Source organism: Acanthaster planci, linkage group LG01, assembly GCF_054643075.1.
Source record: "Acanthaster planci isolate LZ-2023a linkage group LG01, COTS_SCS, whole genome shotgun sequence".
Classification (NCBI taxonomy): Eukaryota; Metazoa; Echinodermata; class Asteroidea; order Valvatida; family Acanthasteridae; genus Acanthaster; species Acanthaster planci.
The window spans coordinates 30,214,791-30,231,538 of record NC_141777.1 but is presented as its reverse complement, the minus strand read 5'-3'; the positions used below and the strand labels follow the sequence as shown (position 1 = coordinate 30,231,538).

The 16,748-nt window shown below is 39.9% G+C and overlaps 2 protein-coding genes across 8 annotated transcripts; one reads left to right on the top strand and one right to left on the bottom strand.

The window, feature by feature from the left end:
- Positions 1–16: 16 nt before the first annotated feature.
- Positions 17–6,382, bottom strand: LOC110983189 (centriole, cilia and spindle-associated protein-like). 4 transcript variants are annotated; one of them, XM_022242239.2, is made up of 4 exons: positions 6,266–6,382; positions 3,806–4,238; positions 3,188–3,402; positions 17–1,707 (listed from the first exon to the last, which is right to left on the bottom strand). In XM_022242239.2, the coding sequence occupies exons 2-4, from the start codon at positions 4,200–4,202 to the stop codon at positions 1,510–1,512; spliced, it is 810 nt and encodes a 269-aa protein (XP_022097931.2). In that variant the 5' UTR covers positions 4,203–4,238; positions 6,266–6,382; the 3' UTR covers positions 17–1,509. The 4 variants fall into 4 exon arrangements, with proteins under 4 accessions (XP_022097931.2, XP_086992543.1, XP_022097932.2 ...); XM_087136417.1 differs by lacking the exon at positions 6,266–6,382 and adding an exon at positions 6,062–6,248 and having other exon boundaries at positions 17–1,698; XM_022242240.2 differs by lacking the exon at positions 6,266–6,382 and adding an exon at positions 6,062–6,245.
- wars1 (tryptophanyl-tRNA synthetase 1) lies at positions 5,846–16,297 on the top strand. 4 transcript variants are annotated; one of them, XM_087136408.1, is made up of 10 exons: positions 5,846–5,983; positions 8,137–8,328; positions 9,098–9,206; positions 9,577–9,696; positions 10,306–10,488; positions 11,622–11,722; positions 12,433–12,545; positions 12,822–12,995; positions 13,270–13,410; positions 14,424–16,297. In XM_087136408.1, exons 2-10 carry the CDS (start codon positions 8,163–8,165, stop codon positions 14,580–14,582), a joined length of 1,266 nt encoding a protein of 421 aa, XP_086992534.1. In that variant the 5' UTR covers positions 5,846–5,983; positions 8,137–8,162; the 3' UTR covers positions 14,583–16,297. The 4 variants fall into 4 exon arrangements, with proteins under 4 accessions (XP_086992534.1, XP_086992541.1, XP_022097929.2 ...); XM_087136415.1 differs by having other exon boundaries at positions 5,888–5,983; positions 8,149–8,328; XM_022242237.2 differs by lacking the exon at positions 5,846–5,983 and adding an exon at positions 6,443–6,600.
- Positions 16,298–16,748: the final 451 nt, after the last annotated feature.

Genomic DNA, 16,748 nt, shown 5'->3' with positions numbered 1-16,748 from the left:
CTGCCATGAACGGGTATAAGATAAAAAGGAATTACTCTTATGGCAACATTTATTGATCACTCTTTTCAGCTGCACAGGCAAACAGTAAGTAGCGTCCTTGAATTTCACACATTCCTCATCACAAGATCCCAATGCTTGTTATTTCTGAGCTTTATACAAGTTTGTACGGTTAATAAAAATAATGAAGAATCATTAAAAATACAAATGGAAACAACTAAGCATAAATCAGTAAGATCACAGCACGTGTGACAGAAGCTACAAGTAAGAGGGTTTCAGTGTTACAAGAAAAGTACCGAAATTATCTTTCCACCTAAGGCCATTTTTGGCTGGGAGAGGATTTAGAACAATTTAAATGGAACCATACAAGCACTTTTGACTAAGGCAGTGTTATCTTTTGGTCTTTTGTGGTCTTTTATTCAAAGGGTAGGAGGTTGTGTCTTGCTTATAAATCATTTGACGAGCTAGATGCAAGGATTTTGTTGAAAATTTAATGTAAGTAACTACCTTTAGATAAAATGTCATCAAAAGTGCAAATGTTTCATTTGCAGAGTTACACAACACAGGCCAAGCTTTGCAATTGCTCCGACAGAAATGTCAGAAAAATATGCACTTCCAAGTAACCTTTCTCACAGAACTCCTAAACAACATCTCTGTGAATATTTCAAAATGACAAGTAAAATCTAATTCCCAGAGGGCTTTTTGACCGTCATGAAATTGTATATGGACAACCACAAGTAATGGCAGTGAACCATCTTCATCCGAGTTGAAAATCTGATAATTTATATAACGGGTTTTGCCCTTACCCAACGTATATAATGATAAACACTGTATGCTCAGTGCTTATCCGAGAGCTTGCAAAAACTCCCAAGCTTACTCAGGTGGGACTTGAACCCACGACCTCCTGCTTACTAATGCAGACGTCTTAACCACTCGACCATCATTGAAAATCTGAAACAACTGCTTGACTGTGCGAAGATTTCTGAAATTAATTCTAAGTTCATTTGGGCAGTTTTGTAAATCACTGAGTAAGATCCTATATGTAATGGTATCAAGATATCAGTTCCTCACTATTACGCAGATGGGCCGACATACATGTAGCTCTTATTCAAGAACCATTCTTTTTGAAGGGGTTGTGGGCCTCTGAAAATCCAAAACCTTCTTTGACAGGGAGAAGCATAAAAGGAGAGACTGTATTCTCTAGGTGACCGTCTCAGAACATGCATTGAGTTAGAGGTTAGAAATTTTGCATTCTATTTGTCCATTTTTTTTTTAATTTAATCTCCTCCAGTAAAATGAGTGTAAGTTTTCAGCAATTAAAACAACATAAAATAAAAGATGTATCGTCAAATTGTGCATTCTAATAAAACTTCTTAAATGTTTGTAAGAATTTTGACCAACTATTATGTAAACTGCCAATGTGACTACTGCATAACTAAACCCAAAGCGATGATATACCTTTACATTCACGAAAGTATGACAACAAGTCTGTCCAGCTGTATGCAAAAGATGCTACCTCGGCTGGGAAGGCCCTGTAAAGTTCCGCTGGTACTCTGTCAGCCACACTGAGTCGTCCTGGGGCGGCACATTGAACATGGCCTTCAGCCTCCGCTCCCGCAGGCTGTGCTGTCTGTCTCTCTCTGCCCGCTGCTGGATGTCGAGCTGCCTGCGTCGCATGGCCCGCAGGGCTGACGGGTAGATCTGCAGTGGCTAGGTCAGATTGTGTGGAGAGAGAATTACAAGAGAGACCCAGAAATGCAAGGTGCCAGGAGTTACAATTGTGCAATATACCAAGAATGGAAGTAATGGACACTATTTAAAATGTAAGTATGTCTGTTCAAAAGAAGCCATCTTGATCTCACCATTGGTTTATTGATCAGGACACTGGAAAGTCTTCACTGTGTAAAAGTAAAACCACTATAACGGTGCATGTACCTCATACCTTCTACACATGGAGGGAGAAGGCAGACTATGATTGGCCTAAATACTGAACAACTGAAGAGCAATTTATATAGGCATTATGCTAAAATTGTCAGAACAAAGTGACCTAGATAACAGGGCTGTGCCAAATATCCGAATATTATCAAATATTCTAATACAAAATTCAGGAAAAAGGAGAATTTTATTTGGTTTCTAATGAGAAAAATTGCACCATGGCGGCTTGTTTCAAGCAGATTCAAATGAAAAGCGACAGAAAACTTATCAAAAAGTTAATTTTTCAATTTAAAAAATTTAAAAGGAGCAGAAATTTTCATCAGGGCAAGAAGTTTTGTTCGTCTCTTAAATCATGCTAAATCCTGGCTGGAGATACTCCCAGACGTGAGAAGCTATTACATGTATAGTGATTCTAATGTACAATTGTATGCATTATTGCAAATGATTTTGTATACGGTCTAATCTTCAACAATCTGCAGGTCGGTAAGACCGAAAATTAGGATATTTGATTGAATTGAAGGTCAAATATTCGAATAGTGAATTATTTGAATTGACTCAGCCCTACTAGATAAGATGTCTGTCATAATACTGCACCTACTACTGACAAAAAGATTTGGACACGTTTTGAATCAAGCAACTCCTTTCAGGTTTCTCCATTTATCGTTGATAGGTGAAACTTTGATCCTTCTTGATGAGCCTGATTACTTTAAACATGAAAAATGAAATCCATACATGCACTAAGCCTTGCTGGAGGCAAATTCTTACCTTATGAACAGTGGTGGTGGTTAAACATGAAGTCATGAAATGCACTCAAAGTGAAAAAAGCTGTTTGTCATGGTCATGACTCTGTCTTAAATACAGTATTTTCACTGGCCCAGAACAATTATGTGACCATGTGATAAAAATGCATATCACCCTCGCTTTTGGATGTGATGTATGATACTGTGGTATCACAAACTAATCCCCACCTAACAGTCCAAACCATATTGCTTGAATCCATCAACTGTTAAAACAGCATACCCCACATCACAGTAGTCAATAATTATTAAACAATGCAACTTGCAGTGTAGTACAGACCAATGGTACGGGATACCACACAACTAGAGTGACAAATTAGCATCATTGATTGAAGTCTGCTACAAAAACACCTGTTAAGTACCCATGTTCACAGAAGGCGGGGCCAACCACTGGATCAGTTTATTGCAAGAAAGGTTTCAAATGTTATTAACAATGAAACGGAAATAAGAAATCTCACATCTGCAGAGGCCCTGATGTTGTGTGTCTTTTTACATCCAGTGGTCAGCTCCTCATCTGCCCAGCCGTAGGCTACCATGGGAGGACGATCTGGTCCCCTCCTCCCCGTGTCAGCCTTCTTCTCTGAGGAAGTTCTGGGCCTGACCTGCCGTCTGTCTCGGGATGGGTGTTTACTGGCAGTCTTGTGCTTGCGTGTTGACTGTGCTGATTTGGAGTCTGAGCAACGATAACATGAAGAGTGGCAATCCAAGGAAAATCATTTCCTGTACGTTCACATCGATAATTTTTAAGGCGATTTTGAGGACATGGTCATATAAAGTATTAAACTTGATAGGTTCTCTTGGCAAGTGACCAAAATGCTTCATTTGTGGAGTACTAAGAGACATGATTTTCTGGCAAATAAACGATTTTCTGACTGAAGAAATCATATCATTCACTTTGACAACCATAAATAATAACTCCAGAGCTATAAGTCGGAAACAAAACAAAAAATGTCTGGCATACTAAACAAAAGGCTCACTTCATGCTCTAATGAAAACAGCTAATGAAAAGGTGCCATCCATTGCAACATTTGACTTTTATGTATCATGGGTTACGATTACGAGGAGATTACTTCTACCTTTACGTTGGCCTCCATCAGTCTTCTTCATCTGCTTCCTGTCTAGCACAGGGGAGGAGCCCAACCTCCCTCCACTGACCACTCCATTCTGATCTTGGAGCTGGTCATCTCTCATCTTGGACCAGTCCGGAGTCTGAACCTCCCGATCTTCAGCCCTCCGGCCCCGTCTCAACTGGTTGTTGTTGCTGCGGTTGGGGGCCGTCGCAGGCCTCCCTTCCTCTGCTCCGTCCTCCCCGTTGCCATTCTCACTGTCCCAGTCCCAGTCCAAGATCTGGTGGTGGTGTTCCAGCCGGCGGCGGTTGACACGGTAATCCACCTTTTCCTGGTAGTGCGGGAAGTGGGCACCCCATTTGGGGTCCCTGTACTGTTTGCGGTACTCACTCTTCTTGAAGACCATCGTAATGTGGTGTGACACAGCCACAACTCAGTGTGCCTACCAAAGGAAAAACACATTTGATAAGTAATGAAAGCTCTTATCTTTCCCTATCTTAAGAGCTGGTCTTCTGCATGTCACTGGGACTAAAACTTTGTTCTGCTTCTTATGATGGTGAAAGACAGACAACGAAAATCTGGCATTGACAAGCTATTTAAGACCCTGCCCATCACTGGACGTTGAAACAGCTTTCATTTTTGCACTTTTACAGCTTTGGAATCTTGCTACCACTGTGAGCCAATGGTTTCTGTGTGTCTTTGGAATACAGCACACAACTGCTTACACTTCTTAAAAACCTGAGCTTTATGCAAGAAAATCCATCCAACCAGGAAGACATCACATCTCAGCTGGAGAGGCCCCCCTTTTAAATTTGTTTTACATATTTTTTTATTTCTTTTTAAAATTTACATGTTTGATTTTGCATTTGTTTTTGAACAAGAGGTATATCACTTGATATAACTGCAAATTTAAATTATGTTAGATGCTGAAAACTCTTTGAGACCCCAAAAGTATCAGCAAAAGTCACAAAATCCATTTGCCACTGAGAAAAATCCATCATCAATTTAAAGAAAAAATCTAGGCGTGAAACTATAATTTGTTACTCGCCCTTGGCCTTAACGACAGAGCCCCATAGCTCCATTGCTGATGTTACTCCTTATTTACTCAGGCTAAATAAGCCTTTTGTGAGTTAAATTTGAATAAAATCTGGTACACCGAGTTATCCAACTGCACATAAACATAACAATTTGAATTCCCCAGACTAAATCCACTGTTGCAATACCTTGTGATACAGTGCAAACTTTTGCTTAGTGTCCACCATCTCTGGAATGGACTGGTTCGTATGTGCCCTTCTTATCCACTGAAAACAGTGTATTGGTGCAAGGCGTCTCTTACATAGCCAAGCAAAAGTTTGCCCTGAATCATGAGGTATAGCAACAGTGTCTTTAGTATGGAGGATTCAAGTTGTTATGTTCATCTGAATTTAAAGAACTCAGTGTACAAGATTTTATTCAAATTTAACTTACAAAAGGCTTGTTCTGCTGAATAACCAAAATTGGCCACGATTCACTCTCAGCTGGGTTTGATTCCCAGTTTACGGCCAGCTAATATCCTTTTTTTTGGTCCACCCAAATTAAGGATAATCTTCTTTTGTCATTTTTAAATTGACTCCAACATCTAACTACAGAGTATTACATTTTTTTTCTGATTTGTGGCTTTGGAGGTTTTTTGAATGGCAAAAGTCCAAAATTGTAAACTAGTCTGATTCCCATCTTGTAAGTACAAAGTCACAACGACTATATAATGTATGTTGGCACAGAACCAGACTAATAGTTGTCACGGTAAGAGTTTTTAAGACCAAAAAAAGTTACTGCGCATGTGCCCAGCAAAACATTGTTTAAATAAATTTGCCATTAACGGCTAAAAATATCCACTACCTTTGGGGTAATAAAGATTTTACCAAACTGAATACTGATTGGCCAAATGGCATGGCAGATGATGAAATGGCCAAATAAAAACATCAGGAAATGGCCTAACAGAATGATGAAATGGCCAATTGAATTATGAAAGGACCACGCGAAAGGGTTAAATAGCCAAATGAAATGGCAAAATGAGTTAATAACAAGCAAGGCAACGGAGAAAACAGTCACATACTCGGTCATACATGTATCAATACATGTAACGTTAGTACATAGCCTGCTCCGGGACAAACCTTATTACTAGTCATGATAGTTAAACTCTAGTGGGTAAGTACGGACATGACGGAGGTAGCAGAATAAGCAATAGTTAAAAGAGGCGATTGACAGAATGAAATGTCAGTGTACCTAGTCAGCTGGTGCAACAGGCCTTGGGCCGACTACTGGGCCTAAGCCTAGCCGTAACTTTCTTTAGTCATTAGCCCAGGCACATGATTAAGCCACAGGCTGCCGTTCAGCCGTTTGAAGCTACAAGACTGGAATTGTCGAGCTTAACTTTAATGCTTTAACATATACTGCGCATGCATGTAGAGCATATAAAAACAGGTTTACCATTTAAGTGAATATTTGGTCGCCCATGGTCAGAGTCAAGTGAAAAAGATGTTTTCTATTTCGAAACGCGAAGCTACATTCATGTAAACTATTAGCCTCTAGAGGGCGCGATTTAACTTAATTAAACTTGTCCTCTCGCGCTCGCTCGCGCAGACATAAAAGTAAGCGTGATCCGTGCCACATGTCATGCATGTATTCATGTGATGTGTATTCTGGAGTGTGAGACCAGACTGTGACATCTGATTTCATCATCTAACCGCTAGGGTTTGTTAACTGCAAAAGACGAATGTTGTCATTTTTTTCACATGTATGGGAATGAGCTAAGTCTGTAAAAGGTAGGTTATGAGTGTCACTGTTAATTTTTTTTTTAGTCGCTGGTCATTGCCGGTTGGTTAGCATGGTTAGGCTGTTCCTTGTTCATTACTTCTAATACTAGCTAGTCGGTCATGTCGGTAGGAGTAGTACCATGATGGTAGGCCTAACTTTGCTGCTCGATGTTCGCGCATTTGATATTCCTCCATCATATCCATCGTGAAACTGAAATGAAAGTGAATGTTCATGAATTGAACTTGCTCGAGTAATAAATTCCCGGTCACAACTTGCAGAAATGCTTATGACACCTACATGTAGGCATTTCCTAATCCGACATGTCCGAGCAATTTGGAGTAGGACTCTTATGTCAATGATGGTATCGTCACCAGGTCCCTTGGAGCCCCATGGGCCTATACTGCCAAGACAAAGAACGAGACTTGACAATCATGACAATAGGCGCTGAAATTAGGGACCTTGCGGCTATTATACCCCAACTTCAGCATCAGTCCGAAACTATCCCCCGTCCCAACTAGAGTGCCAAAGTTGGGCCGGCCCAACTACAGCCTGTGTGCATGTGTCCAGCTAGCATGTGCCATTGTCTGAAGTGCCATATTTTAGATGAATTGTGTCAAGTGTGAGATGCATAAACTTGGATAAGGTTGAGAAATTTTCTACGGCTATTGGTCAACAGAAGTTGGGCCAGTCCAACTGCAGCAGTACAGTTGGGACTGTCCCGGCTGTAGCTGGAATAGACGCTATATGGTCACTGGCATTACTTAATCATGTTGATGTAGGGAGTTCAGTGAAACGACCCTTTGAAAATGTACACATGTATCTATCACAGTGTAAAAAGTCCTTATGAAAAACTACTCATTATTTACTTAAATGTAATGGAAATTTCATTAGTTCAAGGACCAACAGATTTACTGATGTGTTTTCCATTGCAGTTGGGTTTGACAATTTGGTGACATTTTTAGAAAGAATGTAAATTCAGGAACTTATTTCACTTAGCAAAATGGGAACATGTGGACCGCATGAGATCGTAAAGCATTTGGTAAGTGCGTGTGTTACCCCCTGAGAGCCAAAAATCTCTGGCACGGAATGTACATGTAGCATCGATCACATGCACATGTATAAAATTTGATAAATATGTGTATTTGTCACCAAAAAGCAATGACGGTGCCGCACTTATGCCACATTCTAGGTTGTTCAGTTTTTTACATTAAATGAACTTTTCTTTTGAAATTGATAAGAGACTGAAATAATTCAGTAGAATTCAATCCAGTCTTGTGACAAATTCATTTCCATACTCGCATGAACTGCATTAACTCGGATAATGACAGCTCTTTACCGTCATTCAACAACCTAGCAAATGAACCTGTCTTGTGTGAACGGTCAAAACATCAAGTACATGTATGTCCTGTAACATCTCTTTATTGTAAAGCAGTTGTACTGTTTGCCACACTGTTTGGAATTTGCAAGATGAAGTGCTCATGTAAAGATGATGATGTACAAGCTTTATGGATGACTACAAAAAACAGGGATATTCTAATACTCAGTCCCCACCACAGAGGTACACAGGTAAATGGCAGAAACTAACACAGCATCTCAGCTGGCCGATATGGAGCTGAACGATGGGACTGCAGACCAGTCTAACAAGGATGATCAACAAGTCATTCAAGATGACCGAGTAGATCCTTGGACCGTTGTGGCATCATCGGACAGAGGCATTGATTATGACAAACTTATCAGTAAGTAATAATTAAAGAGTTTCCGCATTCGCAGTAATTTTTTACATTAGTATGTAAGCTGTTAACCTTCTTGTCAGAAGTTTTCGTTTAAAGAGCCCATGCATTAGACTGCTGTTAATCAAATCTTTGAAACTGTGATTTGTTTTAATGTTTTTTGTGTTTTTATGGTTACTTGTATTTTAGTTTCCATATTCATGAGGGAAGCAGTGAGCAATGACTTTCTTGTCACAGTTGCACAATAACGAAACCCAGTTTTCTTATTTGTTTGGTGTCTGCAAGTCACAGAGCAAACATAATGACCAAAGTGTTACAACAACCCACACTTTGCTTTAAATTATAAATCTACATAGAGGCTTCTATGGTAGCCATCTTGGAGGGCATTTTTTTTTTTGGTTTCACTGGGAAACTTCCTTTGTGCATACCGTATGGAACAAAAGCACTGGCCTGCAAGATGGCAGCAGTGCAAACTCTCTATACTGCAGAAAATTCCCACCCTGCAACGTCAGTGTCAAGAATGATTTAGCAGCAGTTCTGTGTCCTGTGCCAGCAAATTGCACAGAGACTTTTAATAGTGTCAGGGGGAGAGAATGTTCCATTATTATTCCATCATGTATGTTTGGGATCATAGGCCAGTTTCGTAAAGCTCGGAAGCATAGACATTTTCTAAGCACCAAAAATAGCATCTGGATTCGGGATATGCCTGAAGGTGTGATGGATTTACATGTTGCTCATTAGCCAGCTAAGTCTGATTTTGGATCCGTATAAACAGAAAAATTTGGCAGCTCCAAGATTGACCAGGCATTGTTGGATAGGTTTGAGAAGGTCACAGGTCATGCACCTCACCACCTGATGAGACGAGGTGTCTTCTTCTCACATAGGTAAGTGAGTTTTTGCAGATTTACTGTCATTTGCAGATCTTAGAAGGAAATGTGATAGATTAATGTAAGCATTGGCGTTTGTCTACTGCTTGTATGAGAATCTTGAGCTTCTGAATATTATCAGACATTTCTTTATTTCTTTAGAACATTTATGAAAATTTAAATCAAGAAATTAAGGGTTCTCTTCAGAAGCACATATATGGAGTGTGACATTGTGCTAAACAGTACCTACCATAAATCCCCTTTTCACATATATACTCCTTGAGAATACTGAACATTTTCTAAATTCTATTAATTAATGGCTTATTCAGACATCCAGACAGTTTGTCATGTCTCTGTGGTCTGTGTTTCTTTTCATTGCATCAATAAGGGAAGTACACCAGATACTAGACCGGTTTGAAGCCAAGAAGCCATTCTTTCTCTACACTGGCCGAGGACCATCGAGCGGCTCAATGCATGTTGGACATCTCATTCCATTTGTCTTCACTAAGTAAGCCACTCCCTTAATACCTAACCGGTTTAGTTTCATCGTATCGTGATCTTAGAAACTTGCTATTAAGGAGTGCATTACTTGGCAGCCTTCAGCAACTAGTATAAAATAAACTGTTGTGAGGGTGCCTCACAATACTTCCCTAAAGTTGGTAATGACATGAGGCTATTGGTTGAGTGGACAAATTCACTTTTCATATGTTACTTTCATTCATAACCCAGTTTCTTGGAAACGTTTTTGGTCTCCTCTTTGACCTTCGTGTTTCCAGACTGTTTAAATCCAGTGTTTCCAGTCGGTTTTCAGCCTAGATCTTACAATTTGAAAGCCAGTTTGGTGATTCTTGTCCATTTTTCAAGAAGTTGGACATCTTTAACTTTGGTTGGATTTAGGCCTAGACATAAGATTCTCAAACATGGCAGAATCAGGTAATTCTCTGTACGTTAAGTTGCCCCGATGTTGCTTAATAGACCTTTAATGACCTGTCCATTGATAACATTTTTCAGCTCCCATAGTTCGTTGCTAAAATGTTTCGTTTCATGTCAGGGTTTCCCTTTTTTGTGAGAAACAACTTTCATTTAGTTTGTCATCTTTTCCCCTTTGTCAATGAAGGTGGCTGCAGGAGGTGTTTGATGTGCCTCTTGTCATCCAACTGACTGACGATGAAAAGTTCCTGTGGAAGGACTTAAAGGCCGAGGAGGCATTGAAGCTATCCAAGGAAAATACCAAGGAGATCATCTCACTAGGATTCAACGTCGAGAAGACCTTCATATTCTCAAATATGGAGTATATTGGGTAAGCGTAACATGAGCCACTTCGTGCTGGGGTGCCCGGAACCGGAGACCTTAGGTTTGTTCCTATTGCTAGGGTGCCTGAAATTGGACAAAGGAGCTGAGCCTTGTAACAGAAGACCGTACTGGGAACAAAAGACCAGGCTGCTTGGAATTGCCAACATTTTTTCAGTTGTCAATAGCGGAGGTAATTTTTCTTTGTTTTGAAACAGTATACCACTGTTTGTAGCATTCAGTGCCAGCGGATTATCAGCGGGGACAAAAGCACTCCAGCGATGAGTGATACAGTACTGCTGCACGCTAATCTGGCCGCATTTGAAAGTCGCCAACAGTGCACTGGGCCAGTTTCGGGAACAAAAGAAAATTACGCAGTGCCACACAATGTGGGCTCTCTTTACAAATACTCAGGCGTCAATAGGTGTTGCCTGTCAGAGTAGTCACCAGACAGTCATTCATGTGGATGTAAACATCCAGTAAATGAAGTATGAATTTTTGAAGAATTTTGAAAATGGAAAATCTTGAAAATCTCCCGGGAACTCGTCGTGCAACTTCAATTTAGACCCAGCAGCATATGGTTAATTTACATCTCAAGCAATCCTGTTTTCTGCAGTTCTATTCTCTCATGCCTCATTCTCTTGCACCGATGTTTTGAAGATCTGTCTGAGTAGGGGAATGATTGGAGGGACAAGAAATTTAAACCAAAATTTCAAAGAACAAAAGTGGGAGAAATGCTTTGATAAAAGCACTTCTGACTAACCTCAAAACTTATCCATACATTTTTGGACATAAACATGTGAATCCATTTTAGCCAGGTTGTTATTTTGAAGTTGTCCCACCAAAAGAACTGTGTAATCCGTTTATTTTTCCTTGTCCTGAAAGTTACCAAGTCATTTTTAAATTTGGTTAATGGATGCCCAGTGTCATAATTTGGAACCAGTTCCCGACATCATAGGTTGGATACTAGGGTCCCCAAAATCTGTGTACAGCCCTAAAAGAGATGTGCGTTTTACAGGCAGCATTGTATGACTGAGGCGTAGAAGCTGAAGGCAATGCACTACCAGTGTGATGGTATCCCTCATGCTATCACGTAGGGTAATATTTTGCCCAACACTGACTCGTGTATTTGTTCTTTTGCAGTTCCTCCCCACCATTCTACCAGAATATGATCAAGATACAGAAGTGCATCACGTTCAACCAAGTCAAAGGTATATTCGGCTTCACGGATAGCGATTGTATTGGTGAGTAAAAGCCTCGGTTAGATTGTATATTCACAAATAATAACTCAATTGAATGGCCCAGATGAGTATTCTCGTTCGTCATCTGCTCTCTCAATTCTTTTGTATTTCTTCACTTGGGATCTCTAGTACATTTGGAGTCACATGAGGTCAAGTAGAACCAGTATGCTTGCGTTCATGCAAACGTTATTTACTTTCTGGGGTTAAGCTTAAATTGTACTCTCAGTAGGAAACAAAAACTTTTCTCCTGTTTTTGGTGGTGATTTATTATGGGTTTGGTCATACTTATTTGCATAGTAACCAGAAGGATAGTTACTCTAAATTTGTCAGTGTGATGTTTTATTCCCAGTCATCATAATTCATGACATTGACGTGATCCTTTGTGATACGGTGCTGTTTAGTTTAATCTGAGCCATGTGCTCTGTGCAGGAACTGAAGAGGGTGCTATTTGGCACACCCATCAGAGCCAATCAGTGGTACATGGAACAACTTGTTTGAACGGGGCTGTGTTCCCGTGACTGTGACTCTTTTTTTGCATGAGTGAAGTGCACAGTTTTTCAGTTGAATGTGCACAAACTTGCACTACACTTGCATTTCTCATGTTTTACGGATATGAGTGTCATCACCCATAGGGCGCCTTGTCAAGGCAATCTCAATACTGACTTTGAGGTATTCATCATTATTTTAATACCATCTGTTCTCCCCCCCTGCAGGCAAAATCAGTTTCCCAGCCATCCAAGCTGCTCCATCGTTCTCCAGTTCCTTCCCTCAGATCTTTGGCAACAAGAAAGACATCCCTTGCCTCATTCCGTGTGCAATTGACCAAGTAAGTCACTCTGTGAAGATCTGGACCCCTTGAATCAGTCCCTCAGTAACCCTCTTGGAAACGGCAGTCATGAAAACTGTTAATGAAGGTACATGTGTATAGAAGAAGAAAAGAAAATTGTATTTCCAAAATGTCATTCAGAATTTCTTCTGGATTTATTGCTTTAACATTGGAAAATGTACATCCAAAGATAACCCCCTGCGATGTCACTGACATGTCTATTCTTCCTGATCAAGTTTGATTTCCATTTTTGTTTATCATCCCTGATTTGTTTAGGATCCTTATTTCCGAATGACCCGTGATGTTGCGCCTCGTCTGGGCTTCCCAAAGCCTGCTCTCATCCACTCAACGTTCTTCCCTGCACTTCAAGGAGCTCAGACAAAGATGAGTGCCAGTGATCCTAACTCCTCCATCTACTTGACCGACACACCCAAGCAAATTAAAACGAAGGTAAGTGTTTATCAAATTGGGAAGAAACCAAATGGTGTTGAAATGGGCTATCTAAAGTGCTTTTAAGTTCTGTTGAGAAAATCCATCAATTTAGGAAAGTTAGGAAATAACAGAGCAACTGAGTAGTGGAATGAATGTGGTACCCTGTGTTGTTGCATCAAGAGGCTGGCTTGTAATGAAACATGCCGTGTGATTGGCCATTGTAGTATTCTGCTAGTGGACTATCCAATAAAAACTGTTGTGCTTGTGTCAACTTTTGTGTCAACCGCAACAGATCAACAAGTATGCCTTCTCAGGGGGAGGAGCTTCAGTTGAAGAGCACCGTGAGAAGGGGGGCAACTGCGAAGTTGACATCTCCTATCAGTACTTGTCATTCCTTATGGAAGACGATGCCCGCCTTGAGCAGATCAGACAGGTGTGTGTTTGAATTTCAGTGATGCAAAGCAAGGGAAAGTGGTAAGACCTATAACACAATGATGTCTCGCTTAGTTTACAGGTGTGCTTCCCTATGGCAGTGAGGTGGGTAGGACATGATCCATCAAGCCCCCATCAGAGAGCGCACTTGTAAACAAAGCGTGATGTCATTATGTTTCAGGTCTATTTGGACTTGAGTCCTGCATGAAAGAGCCACTTCATGAGTGGGGACATTTTGTTACCACATAGGCCTTAAGTAGTAGTCACAGCACCTGCCGGGTGTGGGGCTTAACTTTTATCTACTCACAACAAACTTGCCAGGAGCATCACCAGAATTTTGTTTGGGGTAGGGGGGATGTAAAGCACTCGTCATCTTAGAACTAATAAATATTTATGAGTTGGAGGAGTCAGTTTTGGTATTTTGTTCAGCATGTTGGTGATTTTCATTTTATTCTATTTCTCTTACTGTTTTGCAATTTTGCCTTTTTTTAAATTTTTTTTTTCAGGGGTGGGAGGGAGAAGCTTTCTTGTTGGTCCCCCTTCCCCTGACAGCCATGAAACTGGCAATTTAAGCCCTACTGCACATCTGCTGTAAGCAGCAAGAAAATCATCATTCTACTTGTTATCTTCTCTGCAACACTTTTTGGTTGCAATGTTTGTAACCTTTCTGCGTCCATGGCAACTAAAAACAAAACGGAGGACAGTGTTTCTTAAAAATAATTAAAAGGCTTTTTGGCATCCTATGCTCAGCAGCAGTGTCCTTAGGAGAAGCAAAATGGGTAACAACATTTCAAATTTCTGTATTTTCTTAAAGTGTTTAAGAAATGATTCGATTTCAGAGTCTTGTGTTTTTCACGTAAGGTTTTAATCCCTCCCAGCCCAGGCGTGGGGTAGGTAGTCAGCTGTCGTGGCTTGGGTTAGGCCTCCAGCCATAGACGCCGCTTCAGTCTAACTTGTGAGTTATGTCTCACGTCACTAACGTATGTAAAAAAAAATGATTTTTGACTTTGGCAGGATTACACGAGTGGCAAGCTACTTACAGGCGAGTTGAAGAAGGAACTGATTGTGATACTGCAGAAGCTGATTGGTGATATTCAGGAAAACAGGAAGAAAGTCACAGATGACGTTGTCAGTAGCTTCATGCGAGTACGGAAACTTAAGTACAACTATTAACTTTAATAGGAAAAACCCAATGAAATAATTTACACAAAACCATTCATCTGTGTCAGATTGTAGGAAACTGTGTTGTCATCTCGTTTTTGAAGAAATGTCATGCAGCTTCTGTCAGTGTAGTTTAAGTAAATCAAGGGTTTCCAGTGTAGATGATATCCAAAAGAATGAATCTATAAGTAACTGACATTTCTGTACCACCTTTTTTTGTGTAAATGTTCGAAACCATTTAGCGTGCATTAAATCATGTATACCAGCGACATTAATCTCTAGATGTTATTGCAGTAAGTTGTCTTGCTCGACTGCACCGATATATTTTTCACCTGTCCGGTGACTGGTTGACCTTCTGCAGCCAAGCTTTAAGCCAGCATGTGAAAAATTAGATGACCGTATTGCCTTAAAGTGTGGCATTGCAGGGAATTCAAAATGCTGAGATGTTTTTTTTTATATTTGTTTGTGTAATGAAATAAGGCATCAAAAACAGGATGTGCAAAGACAGACACTCCTCTGGCAGAAACACTGTCGTCAACTGCTTAGCCATGGTTCCCAATCTTACTTGTTGAACAAGTTGGTCTCAGTTGTTGGACACCTGAGATTTATTGAAAGCAGCAAATATTCTTAACCCCATATGTATTACTGCCTTGCATATTAGACAATTTTTATCACTTTTTGTGCAGCAAACGTTCACACAAGTGTTCATACACTTCACAGTGAAGTTAATGTTGATAATTGACAATGTTTAATGAATGACAGTACACGTGATTCAACTGTGCTCATTTGTGATTGAGGTTTAGGTGCTTTGGAATGTGTGGTTGACTGCGTTATTTATACTTTCTTTCTAAAAAATATCTTAACCCTTCTGAATAAAGTTTTATTTTAATAATGCCATGTAAAGCAACTGAGGGAAGTGCAAACGTTTTTAATTACCAAAAGCAGCAGGGAATTTGATTCATAGAAATTGCCTGTTGATATTGCAGTAATTTTTCCCGAGGGGGTGGAACTCGTGAGAGGATAAACTTGGCATTTCTTAAACTTAAAATTTATTGGCACTTTAATTTCTGGTTGTGTTGGAACAGGGTTCAGACAGCTGTCTCTGATTTACAGAGAGTAGATTTTGTAAATTTATGAAAAGTTATTTAGGGAAATGACTGAGATTCTTGGGCCACAAATTTGCCAGGACAAAAACTTTTTGTTGTAAAAACTGGTTACCAGTCAAACAGTTCTTTTTAGGATTCTTATGTTATTTTTCTTTTGGGGGGGCTGATCATTTTTTCCATTTTTTGCACTTTTATGAAATTCAGTGTCAGTTTTGTGGTATACCAGAATAGTACTTCAGGTGCATACATATACGTCCTTGTACTAAAGGTCTGTATTTCATAGAACCTACTCTGCAGAATTGTCTGGGTTGAAACCTGATGGGAGCCACTTCAATTGGTATTATGTGAGTATGACTTGGAGGTACAGTGAGGAAGTGTATAGATTGGATGTTGTTGACTTAACAGTTTCAGTTTTGCTTTTTTTAGTCTTATTTTCAAATCATTAAACAACACTGTATATTTCGAACACCCTATCCATTGATTTACCACGTCTGTGGTATGACCACCTTTCCATGGGTTCAAATGGAATGGGATTTTGAATAAATTCATGTACCATGTATAAATAAATGAAAACAATTTGAATAAACCACACACTTGTACAACATATTTTGACATACTGGATGCACGTTTTGAATGATTTAATTCTTACAGCATCTCATTGTGATGTTTTTAAAACTTAATAATGAATGGGCACACAGATTCTGTAAAAATGCCGAATTACTATTCGATCGAAACAAAGTCTGGTTTCCTTTTTTAGTGGCAAACTTTCATTAATTTGTAAATGGGGCTGGTTAATCTTTCATCAGCTTTGTGATTGAACATTACCGCTTGTGTCTTTTCTTGCCTTGCAAGAAAAAGGGACATTATGGAATGTAAATAGCGCCCCCACTTGACGTAAAGGGAAAAATTGTTTTCAGTGGCTCCGCTTTTTTTTTTTTAGAAATTTCTTTCGAGAGCTAGCTAACGCCACCCTAGTCTTGGTTTCAAGACGTTAGTGCTTGGTAGCGGACACCGTGCATAATGCACCCCAACGACTCACAATTAGACTGTGCGCCGGCTAGGTGTGCGAGGG